The sequence below is a fragment of the Chelon labrosus genome (genome assembly GCF_963514085.1).
Source record: "Chelon labrosus genome assembly, chromosome: 15".
Lineage (NCBI taxonomy): Eukaryota > Metazoa > Chordata > Actinopteri > Mugiliformes > Mugilidae > Chelon > Chelon labrosus.
In genome coordinates, this window is record NC_140348.1 from 11320078 (window position 1) to 11338614 (window position 18537).

Here is an 18537-nt window from a genome sequence, read left to right on the forward strand (position 1 = left end):
TTGTGGCAGCCCAACCTTCAGCTACTGCTGGTCTGCCTCAGTGAACGAGAGCTGCATGTTATAAGAGTGCCGACTTAATATTATAGCATGTACGTGCTCACGCGCACGTGTGTGTTTGATGCAGCGAGTGGTGCACGAACACCTCCCGCTCGGGTATCAATCCTTTATTTATGTAACACCCGATATGACTGCGGACAACCGGGTGCGTAATTGTATTTTTCCGCTGTCGTTAGTACGCTGAAACTGTGCAGAAAAATCCAGTTCAAATAAAGATAACTGCATGCAGCAAACTACAAAGAGAGAACTAAAGGCCCCGGTCTGTTTGTGTATTTGCAGTGTGTGTGCGATCTGCGAAGGCTTTACCTTTGTTTGTGGGTTGACATCAGCCCCATGGTTGAGGAGGACTTCTGCAACATTGACCTTGTCCTCCTGAGCTGCTAAGTGGAGTGGTGTAAGTCCGCTCTGTGTGAGAAAAGGATACACAGAAACATGTGTGAACAGACAAATAAATGTGTTATGATGGAAGTGCAAAACAAGTCTTCTAAGCCTCCCAGAAAACAGGATGTTAAAAAAAAAAAAAAAAGAAGGTTATTCTAGCAATGCTTGCAGGCTACATGTTGGCACAGGTGTAAAACATGTGTATACTGCTGTGAGTGTGCAGTCCGAGCAAATAATAAATGGCTGTTTTGCAACTTCTTTGATATATTGCGGCAATGTGACTGATTCCACCTTATTGCACACGTTGACGTTGGCGTTCTTGGTCAGCAGCAGCGACACCAGGTCCACGCTGCCCTCCTGTGCTGCCAGGTGAATGGGGCTGATGCCCTGCCGCGTCACCGCGTTGGTGTCCGCGCCGTACTCGAGCAGCGTGGTCCCGATGTCCATTTGGTTCTTTTTGGCAGCGATGTGGAGCGGCGTGTAGCCATTCTGAGGAGGACAACAGAGACGCAGAAGTCAAGAGGCTGGCCGAAGCTGTCGGTATAGCGTTATTATCGGTGCTGCATGAAAACACGGAGGAAATTCAGTGAATGTTTGCTTCTATAATGTATTTATTCCATTCTGAATCAAAATGGAAATCACTTCATACATTATCGGCCGAAGTATGGTCAAAGCTGTATGATCGCTATGGTTTAAGGCATTTTCATTATACATTTAAAAAACTGTATATAATAAATGCAGAGAGAATTGAGGCTGTCAACTTGGTGGTGGTAGATTAAACCCAAACCTGACAAACTGCTGATGACTGTAATAATATGTAATAATCAGGAAAGAGAAAACTGTCAACACTTCACATCTTAACATGTATAATATTAAATATAACCAAATTGCCTTGAATTCATAGAGAATTATGAAGCTGTAGCGCCTTAAACATTATGCAATGAAGTACTAAAAGGAAACATTATTCCTTAATGTAATTGCCAGGCAGAAAAGACCTGAGGATGATTTTATGTTTACCAAGAGCTTGTAACTAAGCATCTGAAAGTTCACTCCCAACACAACAGTAAGAAGCCTGGAGACGATGTGAAAAGACAGAAAAAAGGAACAAACACCATCTTTCTTTCCTCACTTTGTACACTTTGGAGAGAACATTTGTAAACTAGAGACAGCATTCACAGTAACGGCCCATGAAATCACCTCTTGTCTGAGTGGAGATATAACCCAAGAACCATGTTTTACGACTCTGCTCGCATTTGTGTGGAAACGCCACTAGACGACTGCTCTAGTACACACAGATTGATCCCTTTCCAGAAGTACTTAAATTAGACCAAGCAAACCAACTTAAGAACCTCGGCCAAATGAAAAAACAATTTATAGAGGGAGAGACCGAGTGGAAGGGAGGCAGGGAGGAATGACTAAGAGTGTGGGAGGGAGACAAGAAAAGTGAAGGAATAAAGAGAGACAGATACAGATTAAGGGGGAGAGAACTAGAGAAGACGGTAAGATAAAGATAAATTAGCTTTGCAAGCTTTTGTCTCTTCTTGCAGGGTGTCAGTGGGGAATCCACATAAAATCGGGAATCTCATCCCGTATTTTTGTTGGTCGTGACTTTCAGCTTGTACTTATACTGCAGTCTTGACCGACTACCAAGCCCAGCAGGAGACAAACCACAACTTGACCACGTGTCGCTGACCATGTGTGTTTGTGTGCGTCGAGCATTTCAACAACTAAACCTCCACTTTTTATTAGGAACCACCTACATGTACAGCTAAGTTAAGAAAAGAATAACACAGCGCCTTCACATTCACTGGCAAAGCCTGGTTCTTGTTTTACGAGTAATATGAAATATAGCTTCTTGCAAACCACTGAGCTCAATATGCTGACAGTATATGAGCTAAATTCTGGCTGGTCAATGATTTCAAACTCTTGGCAGAGCACAAAGGAAAATCGGCACATTCATTCATGATGCAAAAGGCTAGACAAGATGGAAGGGGAGGAAGAGGTTGAGCATAAGATGCGCATACATACAGATGGATATTACGCACTTGAACGTTGTTAATGAGCTGAGATGGCAACGGAAGCATAAGCCAGGTGAATTCATTTAGTGTGTTGAGGTGTATTGGTGTTGATACCTTGGCGGCAGCGTGAGGAGAAGCTCCCTGATCCAGCAGCAGCAGAGCCACTCTCTGATTATCGTAGTGAGCGGCTACATGCAGTGGAGTTAGCCCACTCTAAAACACCCACACGTACACACAAATGCAGAAACGCATCCACACACGCACAGGCATGCAACACAACACCAGATTAGAAGATCGCTGAAGAACACACGCACAGGCACAAACACGCTGGTAAGTAAAATGAAATGAAATCAAGTAGAGAGATGGCGGGAGATGGACATTGAACTCATCACAGATATTTAGTACAAGAGACAGCCTAAAGCAGAAATGTCACAATGAAATCTAGAGAAAGTAGTTGGCATTGATGACATTGTCAAAAGATACAAAGAGAGAGAATGTCCATATTGAAATGTATCTCCAAAGGCTTTGAGGTTAAGCTTGTGATTAAACTTTTATTCCATAAGTCCATAAAGGAACGCTTAGAAGAGTACCAATGTAGCATTGCACTTTTATAACTTTGTCAGGCTAACGGTGGACAGCTTTAAAAGAAGTGATGCAGCAGGTATTTATATTGCACACATTCCTCTTCCTTGACAAAATTTGGTTCCTAATTTGGTGCAGATCCTTCACAGATTCAGGTGTGTTACGCTAGCCGTGGCGAATGTAGCCTCAAGCAGCTGGCCTCAAGCAGAGACGAGGATCGCCCAATAGCAGCACAGTTGGAGATACATGTTTTCTCTGGGAAACGTATCGTTTTCATAGCAGTAAAAGAAGAAATAGTAGTGTGCTAGCAGTAGCAAAAGCAGCAGCAGCAGCATGTTGTTGTAGTTTAAAGGATCTCCTTAAGCCTCTCTTTAAGGAATAGCCTAAAGCCCAAAAAAAGCAAGTGCCGCAAATAAATTGTATTTCAAGATTTAAACACAAAATATTTGCACCTTCACACAAAGTTCAATCTCAGAAGAATGACTCAGTGTACACGCGTTTGCCCTGCAAGTAGTCCAACTCCACATTCATCATTCTGCACAGTGAAGCTCAGACATCCAAGTGAAGAGTCTACATATTTCTTGGTGGGGCGTTATGATTTATTCATACGGTATTTTGGGTCAAAATGCTTTCTTGCTCAAATCTTAGAAAACCAAATCTTTCACTGCCCCCTTTCTCACCTCTAAAAAAATTAGTGTAGTTAAACTGCAATAAAGCCCTGATCTTTCTTTGTGTGTTTGACAGTGGGGCAGATTTTAGCGTGACACCACCAGGCACTGTGGAAGCATCATTATCATACCTGACCTCCATTATGTTAAATGCTCTCAGATGGTGGCACAGACATGCATATAGCTAGTGCCAGTAGGCCTGCACTAACTGAGTCAATATGTGCATGCATCAGGGGAATAAAAGCAAATCTACCTACAAGGTTTGTGCAGCAGGACAAGCATCTGCTGGCTGTGATCAGGCCTAAACCTGCTACTCCTCAACACAATTACCCCCACCATCCACCGTGTCCAGCAGCAGCTTGGAAAAACACGACTCCAAAAGGGCTCTGTTTACTCTCTCAGAGAGACAGGCGGGATAAAGGCCGGCGACAGAAGGACTTGCAGAATGATAAATGGTTGCAGGATCCGAAAGACTTCCTGATTTTAACCATTTAGGAAAACCTCGCTATCTATACCAAAGTTAAAACACTTTGCAAAGCTTCAGGAAAACTAAACCACTGCACATGTATAGTTTACTTCTGCAAATAATCCTGTTTTTAACACTTTTTCTTCTTCACTTCTCTTAGTCACTGGAAAACTACGCCTCTGATCCTGACACACCACAATAAACCGTTATAAAATGAGGAAATGTGTTTTTTTTTGCACTTCATCTCTGTGCCAGGCCTCACCAGGCTCAGACAGCTCATGTTTTCCAGCAAATGGACGTGTGAAAAAAATCTTCAATGTGTGTCACCAGACCTCTTTCTTTTTCAGACATCTCACCTTTCCTGCAGCATCAGGTGCAGCTCTCTTCTGCAGGAGCAAACTGGCCACCTCCATTTTGCCGTACTTTGCGGCCACGTGCAGCGGACTGAAGCCTTTCTGTTGGACACAAAGTAAGATGCATCGTCAAAATAGGAAAAAGGTGGAAAATGGAGAGCACGGAGAGATGAGAGTGAGAGAGAGAGAGGCAGCAGGAGAGGGTTACACAAGGGTATTCAAACAGGAAGTGAATATTTGAATTAATTCCGGCCTGCAAGCAAGCTCTTATTCATAGCAACTTGTTGTAAAGTCTGTAGCTGCACAATAAACTGCAAAAAATGCAAATATAACAGCATAAGTTAAGACTTTTTTTTTAACTCAAACTGGAAAACCATCCTCATTATCATTCAAACAGTTTGATCCTGGCATCCTGACACCTTTTTTTTTTTTTAGCTTTTGTAACTATTATGAATTCACTAAATTGCCTACACTGAAATATGTGATAACCTACAAATGAGTATTATCCATGAATGAATAATTTAACTTCAATAGCACACAAACATGAGGTCGTATAAGCCTGAGAAAGTACGCCAAATGTCCTCATTTCCTCTCGTATTCCACATCTATAAATGTCTGTTGTATAATGTGATACTAGCTTCCTTCCTGTGTGTATGTGAAGATATTTAAAGACATTAGGTCATACTTTCCAGAGGAATGTGGGACTCCCACAGATTGCACGCTCTGAAACACATGACCTAATTTCTGTGATTGGCTGAAATTTGTATTCATACAACTTACAGTATACAGTAAAGTGAGGTATCTTGCTAGTTTGAGACATTAGTTCGGTTAATGAACATTTGTTCCACGAGCATCACAAAAACTGGTCAATTAACAGTTCCCATCCTCCAATTCCTCTGTTCCCTCATTGGTATGACATCATTTCCTTGAACAGCTGACTCAGGTAGTGTCCCAAAAGATGCTCTTTCTCCCTCTCTGTCTGTGTGTGTGTGCGTGAGAAAGTGAGCACCATGGGGTTTACCCTTCATTAATCTGTGCCACTGGCAGAGGTCACCTTCAAAGACAGCCTGCAGCAACGTGCCACACGCATGCACAAACCCATTCAAATAACGTCTTCCACGTCTCTTTCTGACCTTGTTCAGAGCAACTAATCACATGTGCACCAACCATCACCGGAAATTTGTCATTGTGGGTTCAAGGTTGACTGCACTGACGACAAAAACTCTCTTAAGAGAAAGAGAACAGTCCTTAATTACTGGTCCTGCTCTATCCTGAATCTGATCATTATAAAACCCCAATGAGGTCACCCCACTAATTCCACATAAGATGATATCTGCAAATAAGGATTATTTATTTATTTATTTTGATTGCGTCACAGAATTTAATATGACAGGTTGTGAGTCTCTACCTGGAGACTATTAATGCTTTCGCTGTCACAACTGAATACTTCAGTATTTATTAGTTCAGACTAATAGACATGACAGTCATATTGGAGGTTGCTGGAAACAGAAACTGATGCCCACTAGTGGAGATACACGGCACTGAATTAAATAATAATAATGCTTTGTTCAACAGATGTTGTTGTATATGTATATCCGACAACTCGCCTTCGTCGAGGAGGAGAGTGAGGCTCCGTTCTCCAGCAGCATGGTAGCAACATCTTGGTGTCCTTCGCGAGCAGCCAGGTGAAGTGGGGTGTAGCCTGAGGTGGTGGCAGCGTTGGCAGAGGCACCGCAATGCAGCAGCTGCTGGACGATGTCAACTTTCCCCAGCCGACTGGAGATGTGCAGCGCTGTCTGGTCGTCCTGCAGAGAAGGAGGAAGTCACACCGGGGACAGCAATTCGTCACTGTTTGTTTTCTCCTTGACTAAGTGATTGATAATAAGGCTCGGTGTTCTAACCTTGGACTTGGTCTCCACCTTGGCCCCGTTCTTCAGCAGGTATCGGACTACGTCTGCCTGGCCGGCCCTGGCTGCCATGTGGAGAGCTGTCTCCCCTCGCTGGAAGACACAGAAACAGTTTTCAGAGGGTGCTTCTCATTTGCAGTGGTAAAGATTTGAAACATACATCTGAAAATAGGGTACTTCTAACACAAATCAGTGCATCATCCACTCACTACGTTGGTGGTGTTAGGTGACGCTCCGTGGTGTGTCAGTGCATGGACAATGTTCTCATGGCCCATGAAGGCAGCAACGTGGATGGGAGTGAGACCAGACTGCAGGGAAACGTGTGATCATCACCATGAGGCAATACATTAAAAAAACAAAACTGCCAAATCAATGTGAGAAGTCCAAACAAAGACAGGACTCATATTAAATCGCCCCAGATCAGGATAGTTGCGATTTAAAGAAGTCACTTTTGGTGCCAACTGTTAAATGTGGTCCAAGCTGCTACTGTACCTCTGTGACAGCCTGGATAGATGCCCCGTGTTTAAGCAACAGCTCCATCACTTTGACTCTGTTCTTCTTGCAGGCAATGTGAAGCGGAGTGAAACCATTCTGCACGCAGGGGGAAAAAAAACAAAAAAAAGAGGATTAAAAACAGCCCGTGTGAAGGCTGTACTGACACCCAGTAAGAGATGAACTCTTGTGCAGTCACAAGACATCTGTGGCTGCTTTTATTGGGGCAGGAAAATGGAAGCAAATGTTCTTACAGGAAATAGATGCGTGGCACAGAAAATGTCTCTTGCAGATGCCAGATGCTTAGAAAGTGTCTTTTTTATTCCTGAAGTATCAGCGTCAGTTGATACTTTCCTCATTTCTCTCACTGTGCTCTGATTTTCTCTACTGCCTTGTGTATTAATTATTTATCACTTTGGGGAGAATCCTTAGTATCTGAACCTATTCTTGTTCTCCTTTCATATTATTTTATCAGCACAGCAGTAGACTACTGGCTGGCTCATTTAGCACCATCTATGGAACGCAAATTTATTCTGTAAGCAAAAGCAACACACTGGAGTGGTAAAATACTATTTCTTTGGGGATATTGAATTATTAAGATTTTTATTGAGGCAACCACCAAATGCTTTTTAGTATCTGCTGTTAGTTCTCTATTTCTCCCACCCTATCCACTCCTTTATCCCTACCAGAGCCTTGGCGTTGGGGTTGGCCTTCTTGTCCACGATGAGCTTGGCCACCTTGTAGTGCCCGCAGTGGGCGGCAACGTGCAGCGCCGTCAGGTAGTCGTTGGTGACATCGTCCACCGGCACGTCGTGCTGGAGCAGGAGCTGGACGCAGTTGAGGTGGTCCCCCTGAGTGGCCATGTGGAGCGGTGACAGGCCATTCTACGGTGGGCGGAGAAAGGGAAAGAAAGAGAAAGAGAGAGGGGGAGAGAAAGCCAGACGAAGAGAGAGAGACAAACACACACGCAGACGGACACATAGACAGATGGACAGACAGATAGACAATAGTAAGTTAGGGCGTGGCCGCGCGCTGCACAGAAAGACTGTGAAGGAAGTTGCTGGGAAGGTTACAGAAGCATTGTTATAACGAGGTCATTACAACAATGTCTATTTTGTTACACTGGTCGTCCTGCGTGGTCAAACTGTAGGGCTACGCAGCGAAGACAGGCTGTTCTGGAGAGGTCGCACACACGTTATAGAGACAATGCGACAGCAACAACAACAGACCTACTATCTAATTGGATAACAGACGTCAAATTGCTCTGTGTAATTAGGAAAGCTGATTTACGCAAAATAAATGTATTATTAATAATGTGTTCTCTGTTTTAAGTAAAATATGATTTAATCTGCTTTACAACAGCCAGTGATAAATAAATATGTGACCTGTGTGTGAGCTTTTCTGTCCTATTCTGAGCTAAGAAGCATCTCCCGAACGGATCATCCTAGTAGCTACCTTGGTCTTGGACAGGATAGGTGCTCCTCGGTCTAGTAGGATTTCTACCACCTGCTCGTGCCCGCTCCTCGCCCCGCAGTGAAGAGGTGTCAGGCCGTCCTTAAGAGAAAGAGTGACAGCAGGTTTAGATGCAAAACTAATCACTCCAGGCTTTTCCAATCAATGTTGAAAGCTTCCTGGTGAAAACCTAAAACTGAGATACAGGCAAACTGCAGCAACCCACCATAAATTTTATGTTTTAGTAAGGATGAGAGTGAATTTAAGGGAATAAGCCTTTTTTTTTACGTTCTAATGGTCCCTATGGTCTCACCTTGGTCTTTGCATCAATCTTGGACCCTCTGTCCAGCAGCAACTTAACCATGTTGCTGTTGCCCCTTTTTGATGCCACGTGAAGCGGTGTGATGTCATTCTGAAAGAAAAAAATAAACTGTTATGCTTCTTGTGTATGAAGATGGTTTATTAATTACACAAAAGCAATCATGCGGTCTGGAAACAGATAAACACAAACCCTACACCCTCTTTATTAAGGTTATGTGGTCCTTTACTATCAGCAAACGGCTCCATTATTGAATCTATTTCCACGGCTGACTTACTAAACCCAACCTGCAATCAGTGTCAAAAAGCAGCACAAACACCAACACACCACGTCATATAATTACACGCCACTGTTGACTCCGGTTAGGCAATGTCTAATGCAGCAGCATGCATAGATCACAATGTAAACATCACAACAAATAAACTGCTCTATTTAATTAATGGTAGGGAGGTTGTATCAGCTAATTAAAATAAATAAAATATTTCTAAATGAGATACTTCTTGTTAGCTAACCAACCAGCTTTGAGAATGCAGCAAGATGTGGACACAGTGTGGGCCCCAACGCAAACTAAAAATACAATTCCTCACCAATACACATTTAGAGCTATCTTGATTTCATCAGGGTGCTGCTGTCCTGTCTCAATGATCAGTCCTTTGACTTGTAGATTACTATATACTCTAATAGTGTTACTGTCCTCTCCGAGTTTTAATACAAAGCAACAAATTCTGTTTCTCTGTGCAGTTTCCTTCAACCAAAACACGTAACACTTAAATCTCTTCCATGTCGTTAATATTCCTAACTAATTTCGAGGTCAAACTGAGAGTGATTTGACACATCCCATTAATTAACTTTTCTTTGAGGCCATATATAATCCGACGCACTCTCTGGATCGCTAAATTTGACTTAACAAGTGTTGTCTGACAGAAATATATTCTCAAGATCAAATATTTAAGAGAACAAACTGAAATATTTATATGAAATGCGTGGCAATTGGATTATATCTCTTACACAGAGAAGTATACTGGAGAAGACTTGAGCGACATATTATGATAATGATCATTTACAGTCCCCACATTGTTGTTTGTTAATGCTCCCATTGAATGTAAAGGAAAACTCATTATAAATCAAGTGCGTGGTGTTCTTAAGAAGCCGCAGTAGGTGCATTCACTTCTCAACGCCAGGTAAATTAATAGATTAGATTAGATTAGATAGATACATTATTTATCCTGCGGGACATTCGGTGTCCAGTAGCTTCATCGCATAGAAACAGATATAAAGATATTTAAGTTATATAATAATATGAATAAATAATGGTGTGTAAAAAATATACAGTATTGGCAGCAATGACCAAAGTTGTATAGTCATATGTGTCTTCAGCTGATACTACTATTAAGGGTTCATAATAGAAATATAATCAGTCACAATACCTAAACTATGCCTTTTCAATGATGTGTAGGCTTGTTTTTTTCAGTTTATACTATGCACAGTATATGAATATGATGGTTGGTAATACCCCTCCCAGACAGCAGAGGGCAGAGTAAACTCACCCGAGCCATGAAGTCCACAGCAGCCCCTCTGTTCAGCAACAGCGTGGCCACGTTAATGTTGCCATAATGCGCTGCGATGTGCAGGGGGGTGAAACCACTCTGAGGATTGAAGAAACCAGACGGAGCGCACATGCAAACAGACAAGCACACACATCATATTACAAAAAGGGAAACACACAAACGGACAAGTCAATGTTTCGCAGCGGTCTAAAGGCCTGCGGTCGATTTACAGTCACACCCAGTCAAACAAAGACACACTCTACTGTACACAGGTACACTAACACCTGACTTTTCTAGAAAAAGTCTTTGTTTTAGTGAAGCATCCAACATGGGACAACAACAGGGGTACATTTAAATAATGATAATTATATTTTAACAGATGTTATTCAGAGAAAATTACTGTACTCCTGTATTAGTATTCCTATATATTACTTGTGCAAAACAAAAGTCATGCATACAAACCTAGTTAATTTTCAACTTAAATGAGAGTAATTTCTTGACAAAACCCCTGAATTAGTAATGAACAGCTGTCAAAGCAACAAAACGACACTGGAAACATTCTTCCCAATGATGAGATAGTTTGGTCCCACATTAAACTGTCTCGTGTAACCGGTGTCTCAGTAAGAATACTTTACAAGTCAAATAAAAAAAATCTAAATGAGCTAAAGAGTAGGTCTTTTTGTACTCATTCTGTGGTAACACAGCAGACAATGGCTACAATGTGCTTTCTTCGACATCTGCACAAACTTTCTCCCATCTTCCATCAGAGTACGATGCAAATTTGATTACCACAATGCAAGACTCTGATCAACAAAGCCGTTTTTAGATGAATCATACCAGATCGCCGGCAAGCCTGCCAAAGCCGGAGACAATGCCAACCAAAACAGGCACACACAGAAGGTGGCCACCTGGCTTTGGTGTGACGAAAGGGGCCCTTGTTACAGAAGCAGTGTCATGTTAGCTTGTTGCTTTGGTCCCATGCAAAATGTTTGAGGTACTAAGGTTGGGGATAAGAGGTACTAAAAATCTATTCAGGGGACAGTAGTATAACAAATTAGACTCTGTTTGTTGCTAGAAGGCTGGGGTCCTTTTACAGCTTTATGGGAATCTCATTGCCATGCAGGTTATGGACAAGATCGCTGCTTTTCAATGAATGATAACCACTTTTCATGCCAACACTGGTTATCATGTTAATCAGTTTCATGGAAGGACTGTGTCATGACACAACATTTTGTCAACAGTCACAAAGAATTTGCCAGAAATAAAGAAATTTCAGCTTTGGACTCCATGAAACCATTACAGTCAAAGAAAGCCTTGACACCCAAGCCCCCAGCCTAAGGATTTACTAAACTATTATCAGTGAAACATGCGATATTGCTTTGATTTTCTCAACATCTCCTACAGTAATGAAGCAATGAACAGGAGGAAGACGGGACTGAGCTAAAATGGAAAAAGGGGACGTGATAAGGGGGCTGCAGAAACACTACTGCATCAAGTCAGGGGCACGGGAGTGATTGTTGTTGTTTTTAGAGATTTTATGAACTGCGATGGAGAGACTACATAATGTAGTTGAGTTGAGGTGTACCTCTGTTGTTCTATTCACCATCATCTACAGAGTCAGCCAAGAGAGGAGAGAATGGGCAGTTAGTGAGAAAAAAAAAACAAAACAGAAAAGGGCCTCCACTGACATGAGGTGGAGGAGCAGAGAGGAGAGAAGGAGCTCTGGGCAAAATTGATTATGGCAGAAGAGTTCTAGACATGGTCTGTGTAGATAAGATTTTAAAATTAGAAAGATGTTCTCGTGATCATACGGTGGATTTATAGTATTCTTGCGTCTCCCATCCAAAATGTTTATGTCAATAATGTGATTAAATGTATACAAACAAAAATGCACTTCTGCTCCTTCTCACTTTCTGCCAAAAAGAACATTAAAGATGAATTCAAACAAGAAGAAAAATAAGTAGCAAGAAACAAAGACTGACAAAGAAACCGGAAGTCATCAATAGAGATAAAAAAACAAAACAAAACAAAGCAACCAACGGAAGATCGACCACCAGAGATGGACTACACCAGCGCTGCTGCACACCTTGGACTCGACGTCTGCGTTGTGGTCGTTCTGCAGGAGCAGGGCCGCGGCCTTGGTGTCGTCCTTGCGAGCGGCGATGTGCAGGGCAGGCAGGCGCACCTTGCCCTTTGTATCGTTCTCCAGTAGCAGGGAGACCACCTGGTCATGGCCCTGCTGGAGGGCCACCGCCAGAGGGGTGAAGCCATCCTGCACATGGGGCGGAGAGAGGAATCAGTAATGCCGCATGGGCGCCGTAATGGATTGTGGAGCAGACACAGGACAGTACGTACGACTAGTTGGGTGATACGAGTGGCAGGTTACGGAGTGACTGTGCTTGAACGTTACACTCTTTTTTTTTTTAAACATTTACTTTGCAGCGGGCACGGAGGAAAGCAATGCTGATGTTAATAATGATTCAATTGAATTAGGCTGTTCCCTGTTTAAGTGTATATAAGTGGTACATGATTTGATCATTCAGAAATGTCAAGGGAACGACACTAAAAAATGTGTAAATGTGATGTTTCATATTTCATTGTCAATTAAGCTAGAAAGTCTGTAAAACTTGGTCGCATGTTTAGTATAATTGAAACAAAAAAACAAGCCAGAGACTAACTTATGACAGATGTAGAGATTACTGTACATTTTCTCTGTATTCCCATGCCTCTCCACCAGAAGTTACATAAGGAGAGGATGTGGTGGAAGGCCCACATCTGCCTTTTCTCCCACACGCATTACCCTTATGATGCATAATTCAGCTGAAAGCTCCCTGCTACATTACTGTATTCCTGTACATGCACGTCCGAATATACGGCGTACTGGTGTGTGTGAAAATGTGCACAATCATATCTTGTTTGAATGATACGTGTGCAGAACATATTTTGCCAGTATGCATGTCCCAAAGGGCGTCCCGTGTTCTACCCTGTAGCCCATATATGTAAACCAATGGGCTGTAGACTGGATTAGGCATTGCTTTAGCCCCATCAGCTATTTATGTCCGCGTGCATGCGTGTGTATGTGTACGTGCGGCGACTGGTAAGTATGCGTGTGTATGGGTTCCACAGGCTGAGCAACGTAAATCAGAGCGGTAACAGCAGCAGCAGCAGCAGCCGTGGAGGAGAGGACCTCATCTGTGACCCGCTCAAGGTCACTCTGCCTCCACCACCATACACTACCAATCAATGAAGCGCTGCCTAGTCCCTCGTGAAGAGACGGGGAGGGAGCAAGGGAGGGGGGGGGGAAGACAGGGCAGAGCGGAGTGGGAGGGTGGGAAGACAGAGAGCGAGAATGTGAGACAGAAAGGATAAAAAAGTGACAAAGGGACAGAGAGAGATGGAGACACGGGCGGAGAGGGAGGCAGAGTGAGTGGAGTGGGGAGGAGGATAAAAGGGAAGGAGACAGAGGAGGAGATGGAGGTGGTTAGTACAACAGATGTAAAGACCATACATGAGGCAGAGAAAATGCATGGAGACATACTGTTACTATATGACTGGAGAGAGGTGGACACAGGACAGATATGAGCACGCATACACTCATATAATAACACAAGCTCCGACGTGTACAGTACCTCAGTGGCCATACTCTGGCTGGCGCTGTTCTCCAGAAGGAATCGTACCACCTCCAGGTGATTCTCCTGGGCCGCCATGTACAGAGGGGTGAAGCCATTCTGTACAGGACATGAAGCAAACACGAATAAACTTCACTGCATTCCACTGATCAATGCTTTCTTGTGGTCGGTTCTTTTTTCTTTTATCTTGAAAGTGATAAGTATCCAACTAAAAGGATGTCTGAATGTAAAGACTCAATCTCGACTTGTTTTCTTGAGGTTTGATGGCACCAGAGAGAACGGCGGTGTTTGAAATCTTTCCTCTCACCTTGATCTACAGTAAAATGTAAAAAGCAAGGACATCAGCTTCCTTGAGAGGCAGAGGCCTAGTTGGACTGATGCCAGGCTCTGTCAGTGAAACTCTTTCCACTGAGTGATTCCCTCAATGTCACTGACGTCATGGTACAGTATCGTCCACACTAATTACATTTACGTTGTTTCACACCAGAAGGACTTCACAGTCATTCTGACACCGGGCACTTGCGCGTGTGTGTGTGTTTCCCACCTGAGATTGTGCGTTGACATTGGCTCCATTGGTGACCAACTCTTTGACGACTTCCGTCTGGCCAGCCAGCGAGGCTATGTGCAGAGCAGTGTTTCCTTTCTGGATTAGATGGAACAACCACAAGAATGTGTGTTAAGCTCTGCCCCACCTGTCCAACTGGTGTGTGTGTGTGTGTGTGTGTGTGTGTGTGTGTGTGTGTGTGTGTGTGTGTGTGTGTGTGGCCGCCACTATAGTCTGTATGTATATATATCCACGCCAAAATCCTTGTGCCCCACTGAATCCCCTCACACCAATCACATGTTCCTACTGCTGGCGTTCCAGCTCTGGCATCCCCCTGCTTGCACTGCCAACAATGTGTCACTTCCGATCCCCATGTCCTGCACATGAATGAGCGTCAGCCTTAAATAAAACTGGAGGCCGTTTATGAACCTGCACAGGTCCTTGTGACGGCAGAGTCGAGCCACAGCCTCTCTCTTGGCCCCCGTGATACTGAGGCTTATTAGTCACAAAGTGTTTTAACAGAATAGCACCGTGTACTGTATAATGTGGCAGGGAAATCAGATATCAGCTGTATCTGCTGAGGCACAAGGGAGATGAATAGGACAAGACTCTTTAGTATATATGCAGCTGAAAACAACAGATAGTTTATCAAACTTAAGTTCATACTGTTTTTATATTTGAAACTTAGAGCAATTTACAGATACTTGCACTGTTAATACTGATTGCACTGTTCCCTCAGTTGTTTCTAAAAGCTTCTTCATTCAAAACATTTAGGTAAATATGTGCATGCACATCTGTCTATAGTGATCAAACACAAAGTCATGAACATTAGTGTAAGTCTGGTACTGATGTCAGATCTATAGCAGCATTTAACAGTCGTACAACACTTTCCTTTGTGCCTCAGGAAACACGGCTACCTGAAGAGATGCTGACTGCAACATTTTGCAAGGCTAAACTTATGAACGCCCACCACAACGACACATGTGCCCATACCTGCAAAGTGCTCACTGACAGGTTATTTCAATCTACTCAAATTGGCTAAAAGTATGATTAAAGTTTTATATTATATTTAATCGTTGGAAAGCATTGTCTATTACATTCCCCTCTAACATATTTGTCAAAAAACAAATCATGTGAATGTAATTTCTAGTAGACAAAGTTGCACCATGAAAGCATTTTAGTGCAGCTCAGTGCAATGCCATCCATGCAGCTATGTTTAATCTTCCCAATTGAGCAAAACAGCACAAACTGCAGCACCTTCAATTACAACCGAGTTAAATAAGCACCTCTCAACACTGAAAGCTTCAAGGATAGCATTTGTTGCAGAGCTCTAAGGGGCTAATGAAGCGAGGACAAGGCCTCTTGTTTAATTCTCCCACAACAAAAGCAGCACAGCGTTAGAGGGGCGGATACACAATTAACTCTCAGCCACACAGTTTAAATGAACCCCTCCGTGTTACTAAATCTAGGTGTCCTCCATAGCACTGCCTCTGCTGGCTGCGTAAAATGGTAGGCATTGGGGCGCAGGCAATGGATTCCCAAGATCTCAGACTAATCCCTGAGCATCCTCAGGTCACAACAGAGAGATTTTAATTGGGGAGATTATCTTTTTGATCTTGAATATTTTATTGAAGTGTCCTATGTTTATGTGAGCACTAAGAATGTGGCCTGGGGCAGAAACGCTGAACCAGACGACTGAATGGGACTTAAAGCCTTCTGGGCTTCCAAGAAAGAGACCTTCTTTTTACATGATATGTTTTTATACAGCATGTAAAATATAACACTAGTGCAGTTTTTGCCTACAGTGTCACATACACATACAATATATTTAGTTTTTTTCTTGCTACATTCCCTAAATTCCCAGCAGCAAACCCGACAGGGGGGTAATTAAATATTGATCAGGTATTAAATCCCAACAAAGGCAGAACACTTAACAGCAGTAGTTGCTGTAGCTGCGTGCTGTTCTGTCCTACAGAGCAGCCATGTTTTGAATCCAAATATAGTCCTCCGGAACGTCATTGGAGGCTGTGATTGGTGGGGGTCTTACCTTTGTGGCTGCATCCACTGTCGCCCCGAGCTTCAGCAGCTCAGCAACAACCTCTACGTGCCCCTCCTTGGAGGCTAGGTGAAGAGCGTTCAGACCATTCTGCAGAAAGACACATATTTAAAGGAGTTAATGTTGCTCATTCACAAAGATGCACTATGAGAAAAAGCTATAATTGTGCTTTATGGATTGGTTAAAATCATAACAGGGTTAGATATTAATCTAGCTGATGGAGCAGTATGTGGAAAGCATATTTATGTCCGTAGAGAAGATTGTTTTGAGTTTCTTTAACCCCAATAAAGACACAAACTTAAAGTTTCTTAACAAGAGTCTTACCTGATTGCAAATGTTAATCTCAACCCCAGACTTGAGGTAGTCAAGGACCTTTTCAAGGTTTCCTGCCCGGGCTGCTCGCAGGTAACTGGCATTACTATCAGACTGGAGAGGTGGAAACAAAGAGAGCGAAAGAAAAAAACAACAGAGAGGAGAGGTAAGTATTTCAGGCTCCGGACATGTTATTGTTATCGCATCCGAGTATCAAGCTGTTGCAAATAGGCACAGTGGAGAACAAAAGCACATGCAGTACTGTACCAAGTAGAACTCTGTCATAATTTCTCAGAAAATCCAAAAACACCTTAACAGTGGAAAAAACAAAGCCGATATCCACAAATACAACCGCTTCATTGTCACACTAAACAGTCACCGGTGTGTCAAGAGGACCCGAAAGTAAATCCATGGGAAAAGCCGACAGAGCCGCAGAATAATATCCCAACAATTCACATCATCCGCCGTCATCCATCCGATCCCAGCAGGCTGTTATTCCAGCTTTGTCAAATCCAAATGTCTCTGATTCCCCCGGTGGAGGAAGTTCAGTGACCGGGTGGTCCTTTACAGCTGCCACAGAGACCTCCTCCTTTCCACAGACGTCTCTTCTGTAGCCACCACTGAAGATATTGTGAGTCTACGTCGCCGTGCCACGAGAAGCAGAGCATCCTCTATTCTGCATGGCTGTCCTTTATTTCACTACAGAAATAGAGCTTTGCACACCAAAATAAAATGATGAGGCAAGCATGTTTTTGCCCCCATAATAAATGTGTGGGTGCACAGTAGGGGAATAGAAAGGGAGGGGGGGGGGGGGGGGGAGATCGAAAGAAGGATGAGAGCAGAAAAGAGAAACAGACGGAGAAAGCTAGAAAGAGAGGGGACTAGACGGAGGCTGTGTTCCTGTTTTGAGCTCATGTTAGCTCCGAGGACAATATGTTTGACATGAAATGACACACAGCACACTCTGCACATTTTTGTCTTCCGCCTTCGAAGCAGACTTGCAAAAAGCAATTTGTAAAACTCAGCGCTGGAGCTTCTGAGAGCAGGAGGGAGAGGAGCTGTGATAGGCCGCTTCACAACAGTGACTCAAAAACTAAATTCCCCTGAATTATCAAAAGCCCAGACCTGCTAAATTTAGCCTCCGCGTCCAGAGACACTTAGGATAAACTCAGCAGGGCCAAACTGTACGGTTATCCAACATCATATTCTCCGCCTCCCCTCCGCTAGGCTTTGTCCAGAAATAACTCGTCACAAGCACAGAAGGATCTGACCCAAAGCCAAAATGTGGGTGAACAAGACATCCCGCATCAGATTGTTCCACTGATAGCCTTGAACAACGCTGTAAGTGGAAAATATTTGTGTGCTCATGTGTAGACTAACAAATTAATGGCAAATGAAGCAGTGTTAACTGGAAACCGAGCCATTTCCTGATTACAGGAGACCATTGAGCTAAAACTCATATCTCTGCATTCAATCTGCCGACATCTAGAAATGTCTTCTTCCTTTTTCCATACCCTCAACCCCCAGAGGACTGTTTGATACCACTGAACCACTAGTATCTTTGCTCTCGCGGCCCTGGGAAAGGCCACGATACAGGCCGAGTACAGAGTCTGATCCAGCATGATCACTGAATGACAAATGTTGAGCCATGGGCCAAGAACAATGACAGAAAATATTAATCCCTCACCGCTAACCTGTGTGTGAGTGAGAGGCAGCAGCTGCAGAATGATCACCAGAGTTTGGGGTTCTGGGAA

General features: G+C 43.3%; 1 protein-coding gene across 1 annotated transcript in view; it reads right to left on the minus strand.

The window, feature by feature from the left end:
• LOC311500454 (ankyrin-3-like) overlaps positions 1–18537 on the minus strand; it is an 85461-nt gene that overhangs the window by 39732 nt on the left and 27192 nt on the right. Inside the window, exons 2-19 of the mRNA XM_084561867.1 lie at positions 16796–16897; positions 16463–16561; positions 14416–14514; positions 13872–13970; positions 12329–12514; positions 11828–11851; positions 10243–10341; positions 8690–8788; positions 8380–8478; positions 7611–7808; positions 6925–7023; positions 6642–6740; positions 6427–6525; positions 6133–6330; positions 4529–4627; positions 2571–2669; positions 730–927; positions 364–462 (exon numbers count right to left, since the gene is read on the minus strand). Of these exons, the coding sequence (XP_084417993.1) occupies positions 364–462; positions 730–927; positions 2571–2669; positions 4529–4627; positions 6133–6330; positions 6427–6525; positions 6642–6740; positions 6925–7023; positions 7611–7808; positions 8380–8478; positions 8690–8788; positions 10243–10341; positions 11828–11851; positions 12329–12514; positions 13872–13970; positions 14416–14514; positions 16463–16561; positions 16796–16897 (2094 nt within the window). The remainder of the gene's footprint in view (positions 1–363; positions 463–729; positions 928–2570; positions 2670–4528; positions 4628–6132; positions 6331–6426; positions 6526–6641; positions 6741–6924; positions 7024–7610; positions 7809–8379; positions 8479–8689; positions 8789–10242; positions 10342–11827; positions 11852–12328; positions 12515–13871; positions 13971–14415; positions 14515–16462; positions 16562–16795; positions 16898–18537) is intronic.